The 14,553-nt window shown below is 36.8% G+C and overlaps 1 protein-coding gene across 5 annotated transcripts in view; it reads left to right on the top strand.

Moving 5' to 3' along the window:
- Positions 1-14,553, top strand: part of CADM2 (cell adhesion molecule 2) — a 679,639-nt gene that overhangs the window by 474,157 nt on the left and 190,929 nt on the right. For all 5 annotated transcript variants that reach the window (XM_071809844.1, XM_065862763.2, XM_071809845.1 and 2 more), the window contains one exon: positions 4,833-4,982. In XM_071809844.1, the coding sequence (XP_071665945.1) occupies positions 4,833-4,982 (150 nt within the window). The remainder of the gene's footprint in view (positions 1-4,832; positions 4,983-14,553) is intronic.

The following is a 14,553-nucleotide window of genomic DNA, read 5'->3' on the forward strand; positions in this document are numbered from 1 at the left end:
GGTTTAACACAAAGCTTCATCACAAATTAATTCCTTTTCAATGTTTTAAAAAATGTGTTTATAAATGAATATGTGATTAATTTAGTATTTTAATGACTTCAGTCATTCACTTCAAATATAACTTACAGTTATATCTGGGAAAATGTAACCCTGATCTTTAAAATATTTTTGACTGCTCCAAGGCCTTTGATTGAAATAGCCTGATGTCTTGAGTAATAACCAAAACTTATTCGGAACCAACCTTACAAGCTTTAAGTGGATTAGAACTGTTTGAAAAAATAGGCTGAAAGTATAACAACAAATAATAACTCACCATTGAATAGCCATTTTTCTATGCATTTCTCTGCATAGGGAAAAGCAGTTCGTGCTGCACTGTTTAGATGGTTTTCAGAGTTGTTTTTTAGAAACACCCTGGAAAAAACAATTGTTGCCATCAGTGTTTGCGGATGCCACAAAGACCATGGATATATGAAATGACAAAAAGCTCAGGTCACTGGCCTCAGGGAAATATATATTTCAGTACAGTGAAACATAGGGACATAACGTCTAAGGGCTACATCAAGAGAACTGGAATAGGGGGCTGTCTTTGGAGCAGTGTATGAGAAAAAACACTGTCATCATGGTGGACAGTCAGCCAAACTTGAGTCCTCATCTGACTCTGTGGCCAAGGGATCTCGTTTAGATCTGCAACCAACCATATGAAGTGCTGGTAGAAAAGTGGCCTCACTGTTGTATTTTCTCCTTCTCTGACTGTTACAGTGGAATTTCCAGGTCTGGGCTTCACACTTCAGAAAAAAGATGACAAATTGAAGAGGGCACAGAGAAGAGCCACAGACTAATTAAAGGATTAGAAAAATATGATATCTACAGAAAGCCGTAGGAGCTCAATTTATTTAGATTATCAAAGAGAAGGTTAATGGGTGATATGATCGCAGCCTCTAAGTGTTTATAAAAAAAAGAGAAAATTGATAATAGAGGGCTCTTCAGAACAGGGAAAAAGGTATAACGAGTCAGTGGATGCTAGGTGCTGAAGTGAGACAAATTCAGACTAGAAGTAAAATCCTGTCTTCTTTTTTAAACAATGATGACCATTGCTCTCTGAAATAAGTTATTGAAGGTACCACTAACTTTTCCATTACTAGACTTCTAAAGTCTAGGCAGAATGCTTTTGTTAGATAACATTGTCTTGTTCAATCTCTGCTTGCAGAGTTAAGGGAGAAATTGAGAAACGGGAATTAAATAATTATATTGAGAACCAGTCATAATAGAGGACCACAGTGTTAGCATTCAGTTGGAGAAATGATGTTGAAAATTGTGTTTCTTTTAATATACTGACCTCCATCTGGCAGTGCCTTCAGGCTTCCCTTCTTGTTCAAGAATCATCACTAAGCATTTTTTGATTTAATGGCACTGCTCATATGGATCAGAACCAACTCAGAACTTGAATGGGGTTTTTTTTTTCAGTGGAAATAAATTTTTCCCAGGCATAAGGGTTTTTTCTGAAGCAAGTCCCTTGTGATTCCAGTTGGTGGCCTCCAGTCATGGGTTGCTGTGCTGCAGTGGGAGCCTGCTGCCCTGTCAGCTCAAGGGTAGTACCTAGAGAACACTTTGTCTGCATGACTGGTGGCCTGGGCTCTTCATCCCACTGATTACTTGCATGGGCGGGCAGCTTTTCTGGCATGCTTCCTGGGCACATGCTACCCATCTATTTAACAGGAAAAAAATCTGATCTATGGTGGTATAAAACCACTTATTTGACACTTATAATGCTGTGTTAAATGACATGATTCTGATGTTTTCTATAATGTTCATCTATCTGGTATAGGGTTCTACAGCCTTCTCTAGTCCTTTCAGCCCTGAAGCTCCTACTTCAATAACCCAAGTTAGATGCTGATAGAGACAATGAAGTAAATCTCATAAATATTTATTTGTCTTGGTTTTCTCATCACTTATTAATAATTTTGGTCTTCATTAAGAGATGTGCAGTGTCCATTCTTTTGGTCTTGCTTTGTCTATTTTTCCTCTGTTCCGCACAGGCTCCCTTCTTTCCACCAGGGCTGGTTTCCAGATTAAATGACTCCTTTTCTCCATACCTCTTTCTCCACTCCAGGTTTCCTGTGATGCTCTGTGCATCTTCTCCATATCCACACAGCTTCTCTAGTGATAAAGGATAGGATGAATATTTTTGTTTTCCTTTTATATGCTAGATTAATTCTTGCTTCCAAAACATCAGGATGCAGTGGAGTGGCCAGAGAAAAAAAAGTTCATCTGACTTCTTTCAGATCATGGCATCTACAGTTTCCATTTAAATGGCTGATCAGAAAAGTTTACCTGCTAACCACTTTTCTGGTCAAACAAGTCTGAGACTTGTCAATCATTAGCAAATGATAGACTGCATATACAATGACACCTTCATGATAAGAACTATAACATCAAAAAGAGAATGTAGGATAATTCTCAGGAGATCTCCCAAGCTGCATTAACAGGGTCCTAAAACATTACCGCAGTTCTATATTAAACTATCTCCCATTCCTAGTCTTTAATGTGAATGACAGCTTTCACTGTGCTAATCTCTGATGCTAGGTTCTGTCTAATGCTTCTTGTATGCAAAATATATTTTAGCCCACATAGCCTCTTATGCACAACTCATACTTTAGAAGGTTATTTCTTTGGTAAGATGCCTGTAATTTAGTGGAAGTAATAACAGGCTGTGTGCATTTTTGCTGGATTTTTAAAATTCTAACTTAAGCAATAAACAATTTATGCAATATCTTGAGGTTACTTGACACATTGGAATTGAAAGAGGAGAAATGGAAGGAAATGACAAATCTTCCTGTTTTCCTTTTTTTTTCTCCATCCTTGTTTATGATTTTCACTCATCAAGTATTTCTCAACGTGTGGTTTTCAAGAAGCAGGGTTTGATTAATGAAGTGTCAGATACAGAGGATGTCATGAGAATTCTGGCATTTATTGTTTGCAGCATTTAAATTAGCCATGGTGTTTTCAATATTCCTTATTTTTGTATTTACTATATCTGTTATCCTGTTGATAGTAAATAACCTCTTACAGTAAATATCAGTACATAGTCAATTTTGATCTTTAGACATCTACAGAAAGTTGATATTTATACAAAAATTATACCAGTCATTCAGATTTGCATTTTGATGGAAATTCTTCATTTATTGGTTTATTTTAAAGCAAGGTTGTCGAGAGTGTTAGACTACCTAAACACTAAGGGTTTCAGTGATGTAGATGCTTAGGTACCAGGTTTAAGGCCATCAAGATTATTTTACATGGGGATATGGACAGTTATTGAAACCTGGCTAGAATTAAATTTTTGGCAATATCGACAGGTCAAATAGAAGTTCAGTTGCTAATCTTTTATTTAGTAATTGCTTACTCTGGTGATCTGAAAACCTGTATACTAGATAATAGACTTCTGTATTATCATGCCTTCCATATAGAAGGCATGCCTCCATTTAACTTAGCTGGCAACAATTCTTGTGAGAGCCACTAAAATAGGATGTTTCTGTGAAGGTTTTGTGCCAGTTGTGCGATTCAGTATTGGTATGATCAGTGGATATTCTATATATAATTTCCTTGATGTACTTCTGACATGTCTATGAGCTTGTACGCTCCTGTAGGACTGTAGAGAGATTTTCCAGTTCTGGCACATCCCACTTGTGTGTCACAGCATTATGCTTCTTATACTAGCAGTTCTACCTGCCCTTGAATGCTTTTTGTATTAAGAGAACCTGTATAAAAGGAAAGGAAGAAAGAGGCATGTGCTTGATTTAGACTATTGGATTGTCTTTCTTTTGCACTGTATTCTGGAATAAATTAATACATCTCCCAGTTAATGATATATCTTGCTTATTATTGAAGAATGTCTCTTTTCCCACCCATGTTGAAAATGACTTCCATGTTTTTACTGTGCTCCCTTGTAGTGATACTTCTTTTCAGAATGTGTTGTGCTGTTTGACAAGGAGTGTGTTATTCTCACAGTACTTAAACACTTTAGTCTAACTATGCCATTGAAAATGCGTGTGATTCAAGAACCTGGGTGATACTGCTCCTGTATTGTGTAGAAGTATTTGGAAGTCTTCCCAGTGACTTTTTAGCAAGCACTTAATGTGATTCATAATGCTTTGGAATAGAATCACAGATGTGAAAGAGACCTACTACATCATCAATTCCACTTTCATATGAAACCAGGTTATATTCCCTCAACAGAGGATGCATCGAGTATTAGATTCACACTACATTTGCTCTCCAACAACTTTCTAAACCTGGCAGGAAAACATTGTCCTGAGAGTCCTTTAAAAAGCATAAAAAGAAACAGGGAGACAAGGCTGCCATGTCCCTCTATTTTAAAAATGCTACACGAATTTTTATGTTACACTTTCAGTGATGTTTTCAACAGCCATTTAATTATATGATCTGTACTGAGACATCTCTATACATATGTAGCACATAAGCCCTATGCAGAGGCGTATCCAGGATGTAAGGGTACTTGCAAAGTTAAAAATTGCAAAGTATTTTTTTGGAACTAATTAATATAACTTACAGGGTGGGGGGAAGGGGAAGAGAAAGAGGGGGAAAATGCCTGCTTCTTAATTAATCTATCTGTGTCTTGGATACAGAGAATATATTGTGAATATATATTTTGATTTATTGTATTACCTTTCTTTGGTCAGAATAGATCACACTGAGTTCAGGCTCTGTCATCTGTGGGAAGCTGCTGCAATAAATTCGATTTTACAACTTAAATTCTCTTTTTTTTTTTTTCCTCTTACTCTCTTCTCTTCTCCATCCCTCCCCTCCCTCCTCAGGCAGCCAAGGGCAGTTTCCACTTACACAGAACGTCACGGTTGTTGAAGGGGGAACAGCAAATTTGACCTGCAGGGTCGATCAAAATGATAACACCTCCCTCCAGTGGTCAAATCCAGCTCAACAAACACTCTACTTCGATGACAAGAAAGGTAAATCGTTTCTGAACTCATGCTTCTGCACAATTTTTTTCTAAAAAAGAAATGTTTAAAAACATTTCCCTTTAATATTTTAATGTGAAAATATTTGCTAGGAATATATGTTTTCATCTATAATTACTATATAATCTTTTTTGAAGGGGCTTCACTGAAGTATATGAAATGTTGCATATAAAATTGTATGTTGTTATTAAAGAAAAGTAATAATATTTGAAATTCTTATGACAAGATAATTTGGAAAACATTATTGTAAAATATCTTGGAAAAGCATTTATGGGTGGTGAGAGGATGAGAGAGGAACAAGTAGTCCATTAACTTTGTGACTGGCTTTTGTTATTGTGTGTGTATACATATAAACATATATATATGTGTATAATTCCACTATTTGCTTCAGGTGTACTGCAGTTTTGTTGTTAGTGCAATATGCAGTTGCTATGGTAGGTGTTCTTAACAGCTAATAAAAACGGTTTAGTGCCCTGATTTTTCCAATTGCATCATGCACAGATTTGTTTTCATTTTAGATAAAAAATACAAGAAAATATCACTGCAGGAGGGAAGATTTCTATTACATTTGTCTTAAACTGAAATGAAAAAGCATTACATTTGACATAATAGAATGTTAACATGAATATTATATTAATTCTTTAAAGAAATTTAAGCTAAATTTATGAGGAACAAAATCATCACTTGTCTTCAGAAATGCAAAAGTTTTGGTGTTGATTTCAGTGATACAGAGGTCCAGCAGTATTTTATACTTAATTCTATTGCTTGAATTTATTCTGAAGGGTGCTACATACTCTAGAACATATTTTAACAAGTGCAGTTATTCCTCTGCTTAAAATTAAAGAAGTGCTGTCCAAATGCTTTGCTGAATGATTACGAGACTAAAACACCTTTTAGGACTGAAAGTGCTTTGTGGATCTATGCACTTCAATAAAAGTAGAGTCTAAAAGCTGTCATTTCATACCTGCAGAATCTGCAATCAAAATATAGCTTTTTTTTGCTATTAATATAATAGCTGAATAGAATATCTTTATGGTGTTGAAGTGGTTCCTTTCTCTTTTATCTAATTTCCTGTAGCGTGTAATCATTTGATTTGCAATTTCTTTGAAATCATAAGTACCTTTTCAATGTAGGATTGAAGATGAGAGGTTTATAACGTACAAACTTTTGAGCTGTAGGTCTGGTCCTGTAACCATTACTTGTATGGACCACTTTATTTTAGCTGTAGTTGATAGTGATTTGGGATGGGTAAATAATGCCTGCGAAACTAAAAGCAAAGAAAACTTATCTGTTGATAGAGCACATCAGTATTCAGAAAATCTATATCTTATATAAAATAAGTGACATTTTAAAGGATGCTGAGAAGGATGTGGGAGGACTGCAAATAGATTAATTTGAACTTTGTAGCCATTTTGGTGTGAATTGAATTTCCTGTGTACTTTAGCTAAATCTGTACTTTTCCAACGAATAATTGAAGTTTGTATTACTTTTTAATATAATGAATTGAAGCAACAGAATTTAAATGGCATGCAGCATAGTAAGTACTTAGAAGCAATTTACATTCCCCACAGGAAATATGAGGAGCTGAAGTGTGTAAGTTTAAAGGACCACACTCTTTATTGAACTTTTAGCTTGTCCCAAGACTTTGAGGGATGCTTGATGATTCATTTTACGGAGGGGTTGCTATGCATCTATTAGACAGGAAAATGTCTTAATGTCATCAAGAAAAACTTTAGGTCCTTCAATCTTTCTTGCATTGGAAAAGATTTGCATTCTGTGTGACATTTCCAGACTTGAGTATACTGAGGGGAGTGAGCACTGCATAGAAGTCCTACATGGAAAACATTCTGCCGTTTCTGAAAATGAAGTTACAGCTTTCATTGGCAATTTTTCTTTGTGTGTATATGTATGTGTTCTTACAAGTAAGAAAGAGATTTTCTTTACATGCTTTTGATGCTTGCATTTTTGAGTGAAAATGGAGAAAGATATTTATGGCTTTGATTATCATGGTGGTTTTCTCAGTATATGACGGCAAACAGCTGTAAAGGCTTCCTCTTTTTTGTTTGTTTGGTTGGTTGGTTGGTTTGTGTTTTGTTTGGTTTTGTTTTGTTTTGTTTTGTTTTTTCCCCTTCCATTTGCACTTCTCTCAGCCAGGCATACAATTTAGCTATAACAGGCAGCTTTCTACTAGATCCAGTCATTACATTTAATTTATTGAGAGCAGTGTCTCAGCCGGAGTCTTTTCAAACCACTCTCTTAATGTTAGCCAAAACCAACCTTCAGATCTTACTTATCCTTTCAACACAATGAAAATGGGTGTTTAATAGCTCACACCCTGAAAATTCATGAAAACTCTAAATGTTTGACCTTGTGGATTTGGTCTCACTGATGACCTGTTTCCTTCAGTACGCTGTCTCCCTGTTGTCCCTTCTGGTACTTCTTTTTTTTCTGGTCCTCTACCTTGTAAGTTCAAGGACATTGTGTATCAATTTGATTTTTAACTCTACCTATTTCATTTGAAGCATAAAATCTTCACCTGACAGTTAAAAAAAAAAAAAAAAAAAAAAGATAGTCTAGTTGCATAAATCTATAAATTATCTCAAATTTTAATAGGCTTAACAACCTCCCCAAGACACTCCTCAGTTTCCCACCACCCAGACAGAATTTTAAAGATTTCATCTTCTTGGGAAATATGAATTTATAGCTTACTCTGAGCAAGCTCGGGTTCTTTGGAAACAGATGCAAATTGCATGTTGCACATGAAATGAGGTTTTTCCTACACAATTTTCAATTAAAATGAATGATTACCATAGAAACCTCCATATCACTTTATGCACATGAGTTCCTATAATTATATAGCTGCCTTTGGAAGAAGCACAATGTGCAACAATGTAGAACTGGCAGATATTATTTTAAATTAATATAGGTTATTTTATTTTATCTTCACTAGTGGTACTTCTTAAGGATTTTGAAAGGGCAGTTAATACCAACAGACATAAATATGAATGCAGGTGTATAACAAAAAGGGTGTAGCATGGAAGGAGAGATGGTTGATAATAAGAAGAGTGAAAAGAATGTTTAGTCAACTTGTTATAACAGCCATCTTCTCATGCTATCTTTTGGTAAGGAATATAGATACACATGGAGCAGGATATTGAGTTATAAAGGAGGTGTGTGCAACTGAATTATGGCTGTTGATGTCAAAAGTCTTTAGTCTCATCAATACAAAAATGTGCAATCAGGCTATGAAAACGAACAGAAATGGTACCTGGTGTATAGATACCTAACAGTTTTGCTCAATCAGGCAAGTGCAAGTGTAAAACCCCTGCTCTTCACCTTAACAGGGAAGTTTGTAGGTCTGTTGACAGTAAAACAAGTGCTGTGTTGACGTTGATCATGATGTTTGCCAAAGACACAACAGATTTTGAGAAGACATGCCTGATGCTAATCATAGACAGGTACACATCCCTAGTGCTTTCATCAAGTAGAAGCACTTGCCTCAGGATTATTCAGCCCTCAGCAGCAGAATCTGTTTCTTCAGATGACCTTTGATTTTTGACATGTAAGAGTGCTCAGGATTTCTCTAACTACCATCTTGAAAGCTTTCAAAGATACTGGTGTACTAGGCAAGGGCTACGAGAGGGCAGGGTACTTACAAAGCTCTTGAGAGTTCCCTGATAGGTACAATGCCTCAGGTGAGCTTATGGAAACATGTTTGGGTATAACACTTGCCCATGAGTTTCTGCATTTTCTCCCTCTCAGGGATGGCACTATTACATTAGAACTTGTGGGTAAGTTTAGGGACAGGTTGCATCTCTAACAAAAATGTTGTGGCTTTTGATATACCGAGGTATACTATCAACTCAATGAAGATAACTCCAAGCCTTTTTCTTTCTCAATATAAAGATATTTAGAGGGAGACTCTGAAATTCACAGTGCACAAGGAACAGGATTTTAATTACAGTGTCACATATGCCAGTTTCAGAGGAGTCATTAGTGCAAAGAACTTTAATTCTTACTGTAACACAGTCAAAACTAAATAGTGATATAATTGACATGCAAAAGTCTGGGCCTTTCAGGCATGAAAATCCTGTATCTCTGATGAACAAGCAGAGGTAAATGTGGGTTACAAAAGTCATTTGAGAATGTTTCTGACTGGGGGGGAAATGGTGAACTTCCTTCCTGTAGGACATTTAATGATTCCAGCAAGCAGTTGAAATTAAAACATAAGTATATATGTAGACAAACAAGCCTCAGACAGAGGGAATATACTTGTACAAAATGAAAGTCAGAGAAGCAAATAATGTTTCTTTTTGCCATAGAAAGTAGGAAATACATTATTTAGATTAGTTATGCAGACAGGGAGGCAGACAGGATGTATTGTTGGGAGGACTGAGAGCATTAGCATTTAGGTAATGTGAAATTGAGTAGCAATGAATGGACTTATGTCTCCACCTTCAAACACTCTGTTTCCTGTTACATAATTGAGAGGAGATGGTATCAGACAATAGATGATGACCAAGCTTAACTCCATCCTAGGGTACACATATAAATTAGAGATTCACTGTTATTTAGAGTTTAATAGACTCTTTCAATGTGATAGTACCTCGTCGTAAACCTATGACATAACATGGAAAGAAATGGAAAAAATGCAAGAAAACTATGCAGACAAGTATTGAATCATGTCTTTACAGCTGGAAAAGTTGGGGTATACAGGGGATAGTTTTATTTTTTTCCCTGAGCTGAATGGTAATTGCTTGTAAATGCCTTATAACATTTGAGAGGTTTTCAGCACTGTCGAGGGTTAAGATTGCGGGGTGACAATCAAACCCTGGCAGATGTATTGTTAACCTCCTCTCCCCACAACTTCCCCCTTTTTGCCCCTCCCTCTCCCCCCTTCCCACTCAGGACAGGCGATCGGGAGGGAAAGAAGGACAGAGAGAAGAGAGTTGGAAAAGTTAAAGATGTTTTACTAATGCTACTAATAAGAATAGAGAAAATAATACAAAATATACAAAACCAATCTTGTAAGTCTCAGCAACTGCAGAGCCAGCACCCAAAGTCCTGGATTAGACTCTGTAGCCAACCGGAGATGGATTCAGTCTCTCACTAGGCCTCCGTTTGCAGGGACGACCAGCAAGGTCCTCTCCTAATGTCAGCCATGAGGAAAAAAGGGAAAAACGACAAAAGGGAAAAAGGGAAAAAGGGACGAGATCCTCGTGATCTCCCACTTTTATATGAAGTATTCACGTGAATGGAATGTTATACACCATTGGTCAGTCTCTCCGTCATCAGTTTCTCGTTGCCCCTCTCGCGAGATGTCCATCTGTGCTTATCAATAAGTTTGCATTCCATTGCTAGGTTTAACCAAAACATGTGTTGGGTTCTCCAGGAAAATGCAGCTAACATGAAGGCTTTAGCTGACAGGCAAATTCACTAAAAGAGAAACTTGTTTTTAACAAAACCAGGACAAGCACTTAAAGAAAAAATGTGGGAGGTAGAAATCTGGTTTTCACAGAGAGCTCTCCATGAAAATCTTTTAGAATAGCTCTTCCAAAAACTGCATTTAAGCTTAATCTTTTATGTCAGTCAGATCTGTTGATTTCACAACTATGCTATGTGACTATCAGTAGGTGTCTCGCCAGGTCTTATCCTTCCTTGAGGCCCATGGTATGACATAATAAGGATAGATAACCTGAGTTAAGTCTTTCAGCTGCGATTTTGTTTCTTACTTATGGGTTCTTACATTTGGTCACTCCCATGTGATGGGGGGGAGGAAAAAATTGGAAGGGCAAAACCAAAAAAACCTCATGGATCAAGGCTAAGACAGTTCAATAAGTGAAGGAAAAACAACAACAACAAAAACTAACTAAAAAACAAAACAACAACAACAACCAACCAAACAAACAAACAAAAACAGGTGATGCAAAGGAAATCACTCTCCTCCTCCCACCAGCAGACCAATGCCCAGCCAGTCCCTGAGCAATCCCTACTTTGGAAGAACAACCCCCATGTTTTATGGCTGAGCACACCTTCATAGGGTATGGAATATCACTTTGGTCAGTTGAGGTCAGTTGTCCCGAATGTCTTCTCTCCCATCCTCTTGCTCACCCCCAGCCCACTTGCTGGGGGTGCAAGTCAGAAACAGAGAAGACCTTGGCAATGTGCAAAGCACCACTCAGTGATAGCCAATGCATTGGCATGTTATCCACACTGTTTGGGTCATGAATCCAGAACACAGCACCATACGGGCTGCTATGAAGAAACTTACTTCCATCCAACCAGACCCAGTACATCCTACTTCTGAGCCATGGGTAGGAAACAAGCGTAAGTGATTTTGGATAGTAGTTTCTCAGTGCTTGGAGGATAAAAATAAGGTGTCTTAGAGCTTTTGAGATCAAGAAATGTCTCACTTGATCCTTAAAAAAGGTTTAAAAAACAGGTTACCACTTTTAAAAGCCAGAATGCTTGTGTTCGTGCATCTTAAAAAAGATAACACGATAAAAGAGAGCAGGAGTCTGTTAAAATATCTTGACAGTTATTGTCTGTATGAATACGAAAATTACATTTTTAAAATGTATTACAATGCATTAGAATATTATTTCATTGCAATAAATTAGTAGAACTACTCCCACTTACAGCATTTATTTTTCATTTCTTAGCAGTATTAAGGGAGTAAATGAGCATGTTGTAGATATGGTTAGAAAGTGTAGGAGTTTGCATTATATTGTGCTGAAGTGTGGGTATGTGCAGAAATTAAGTTTGCCAGCACTCAAGCTAAATGGAGAATGAAGCTGATACATTGGAATATGATGAAGTGGAACAGTAGTTGTGATGACACTGCTAAGATTACTCTGTTATGAAGTTTCATGCTACTCAGGCTGATGGCTATTTTTGTTTTAAATGGCGAAGAATCTTCTAAGGAGTGAGAAATCTTTGAGGGATGATAGGAAGGAGGTTAAAAAGAAGAGTGGAAAAAGAAATTTCATATATCTGACCTCTCTGCGCTCGCTGTTTCTGTGGATGAGCAAAACTTCCTGGAGTTTCAGAAGAAAATGGACCTATTACATTTAATTCTGAACCCGTTGTTTTCTTTCAGAGAACTCTTAGAGCAAATGATAGCAAGGAACAATTTGAGTGCAGAGAAGGGCAATTGGAAGAATATGTTCACGATGATAGGCGGTAGATCCAGCAGCTGTAGAGCTCAACATTGCACATCACAAGGAACATAAAGGTAGGCAGAAAAAGGCATTTTGTTTTTAATCAGGAACACAGTGAACTTTGTTCCTTAGGGAAAGTGAAGGTTATCTTTTTGAACAAACTGGATTACAGAAAAGAGTGCTGATTGTTATATCGCATATCACAACATACTCAATACAGTAGAGTTATAGGGATAAGAGAATTACCAGACAGACCAGAACATGAATGCTTTGTCATACAAGCGGTTGTTAGATCCAAGAAAAAGTAAGTTTGCAAAAAATAGCTGATATTTTCAGGGCTCATGAAAATTATGCTTCAAAAGGAAAACAAAAGCAGTGGAAAAAGTTGAAGTGCAAATATTTAGAAATGACATATCAGATTACAAAGAAATAGACAATGCTTTAGAATAAAAGCATATTTTTTTCATACTTAAAAAGGAAAAACAATCCCAGAATATTCAGATATTCCTAGGACAGAAAGATGTGATATGTTGCACACAAAAATAAGAAAAAATCCACAAGTATAATCACGGCTGTGCATCTGCATGACAAAACTCTGACATGAAACCATGACAATATCTGCACGGCACAGTGCAATGTCATGAAGAGACATCTGAGATGGCACTTAAGCTAACTAATATGTTGCTGGCATGTCTGTCCACCTTCCACACAGTTTCTTCAGGTAAATTAGGTCATCTGAAAAGAACTTTTTTAGTGTGGCTTATAAACATGCATGTATCTTAACACATTTAAAATCTAAGTTTGCACAACACACTGACTAATGATACTGGAAACAATCAGTCAAAAGCTGACTTGGAAACAGAAACTGAAATGGAATGCAATATAATCACAGCAGCCCTAGACTAACAGCAGGTGGTACAGTCACTGCCATTCCAGCTGCTTTTAGAAGGGTTAATGTAGAGTTTAACTATCAGTCAGCAAATGATGAAGGAATAAAAACACAGCAGGTCAAGGAGAAATATAGTCCAGAAGAGTGATTCAACAACATATTTTTAGAAAATTACGAAACTGGATGGAAAACAACTCCAAAGGATATGACTAAAGGACAGTGACTACTCTGTAGGAAAATAGGAAATGAATAGAAAAAACCTCTTCTATGAGCATGATACAGAATTCCTAGTCTAGATAAATTAGACCTGAGCAAATGAATTCCAAGCCTGGTCCAGAAGCTGGTTTGGTAACACAATTGTCCCTGTGGACTTCAGCCCTCTACCTTCTGAAATAACAGCTACTCTGCGAAGATGGAGGCTTGCCAGGTTGTGTGGGCACTTCCACATTGCTCAGTCAAATATAGCACAGAAGTCCCAATGCTACCAAGATGGGAAGTCCCCACAATGTTGCATTAGCAGGGCTGAAAAGCTTTTTGGCCAGGTGAGATAAATTCTCTCTGAGTTTGCGCTAACTGACATCCAGTGAGTGTGAATGTCTCTCCAGCATGCTTCCCTTTGCTTCTATTTTCACGCTTAGCAAGGGTGAAGATAGCTTGGGTCTTTTTTTCACTGGTAGAATGGATTTGCTCTTCTTTAATATAAAAATGGAGAAGATGCTACTAAAGACTCACTTTCAGCTGCACTGTATACCACAGAAAGACTTAATGGTAAAAGACTTTACTTCTTAATGTTTAAAGACTGTAGTAAAGCAAAATACCATTTTTCTTTTGAATGGTCATCCTAAAAATACAAGCCCTTGTTGACTGACACTATGCAGTGTAAAGGAATGAAATGGGAAATCCTAGTTTTGTTTAGGATCAAGAACTACTTGTAAAATATATATATATATTATAATATACTACTGAAAAAAATGTAAAAGATGCATACTAAATCTACCTGAATTTTTTATGTCGCCTGTATATTAGTCAGACCTTATCATGTGTACCTAAATCCCACTACATCACCAAAACTACTATACAATATTTAAATTTCCATTGGCAGTGGGAAACAAATTAAGGAGAACTTTTACGAGATCTAACATCAGGTGTTAGGAAGTCAATCCAAAACCTGGATAATTAGTTTATAGTAGGATTTTAATATATTTGAAGATTTAAATAAAGTCTGTAAATGTACACTTTCCTGTGCCTGCATCTAAACATATTAGTATTTTATCTTTTTGAGGTTGAAGTAAAGGATCTACCATTATTAGAAGTGCTCATCACTCCCTTTCTGGTAAAAAAATTGTTTGAGCAGCTTCCCTTCATGATTGTTTCTGCACAGAAAGTGTAACAAATCGTCATGTCCTGGATCTTTAAGGATCTGTGTGCAGAAAAGTAATTGCTGATGAGCTGCTGATATGGGGTGAAAATCCTCAGTAACTCAGTGAGAGACTGTGTGGTGTTCTGCTGTGAG

The sequence above is a fragment of the Patagioenas fasciata genome, chromosome 1 (genome assembly GCF_037038585.1).
Source record: "Patagioenas fasciata isolate bPatFas1 chromosome 1, bPatFas1.hap1, whole genome shotgun sequence".
Taxonomy (NCBI): domain Eukaryota; kingdom Metazoa; phylum Chordata; class Aves; order Columbiformes; family Columbidae; genus Patagioenas; species Patagioenas fasciata.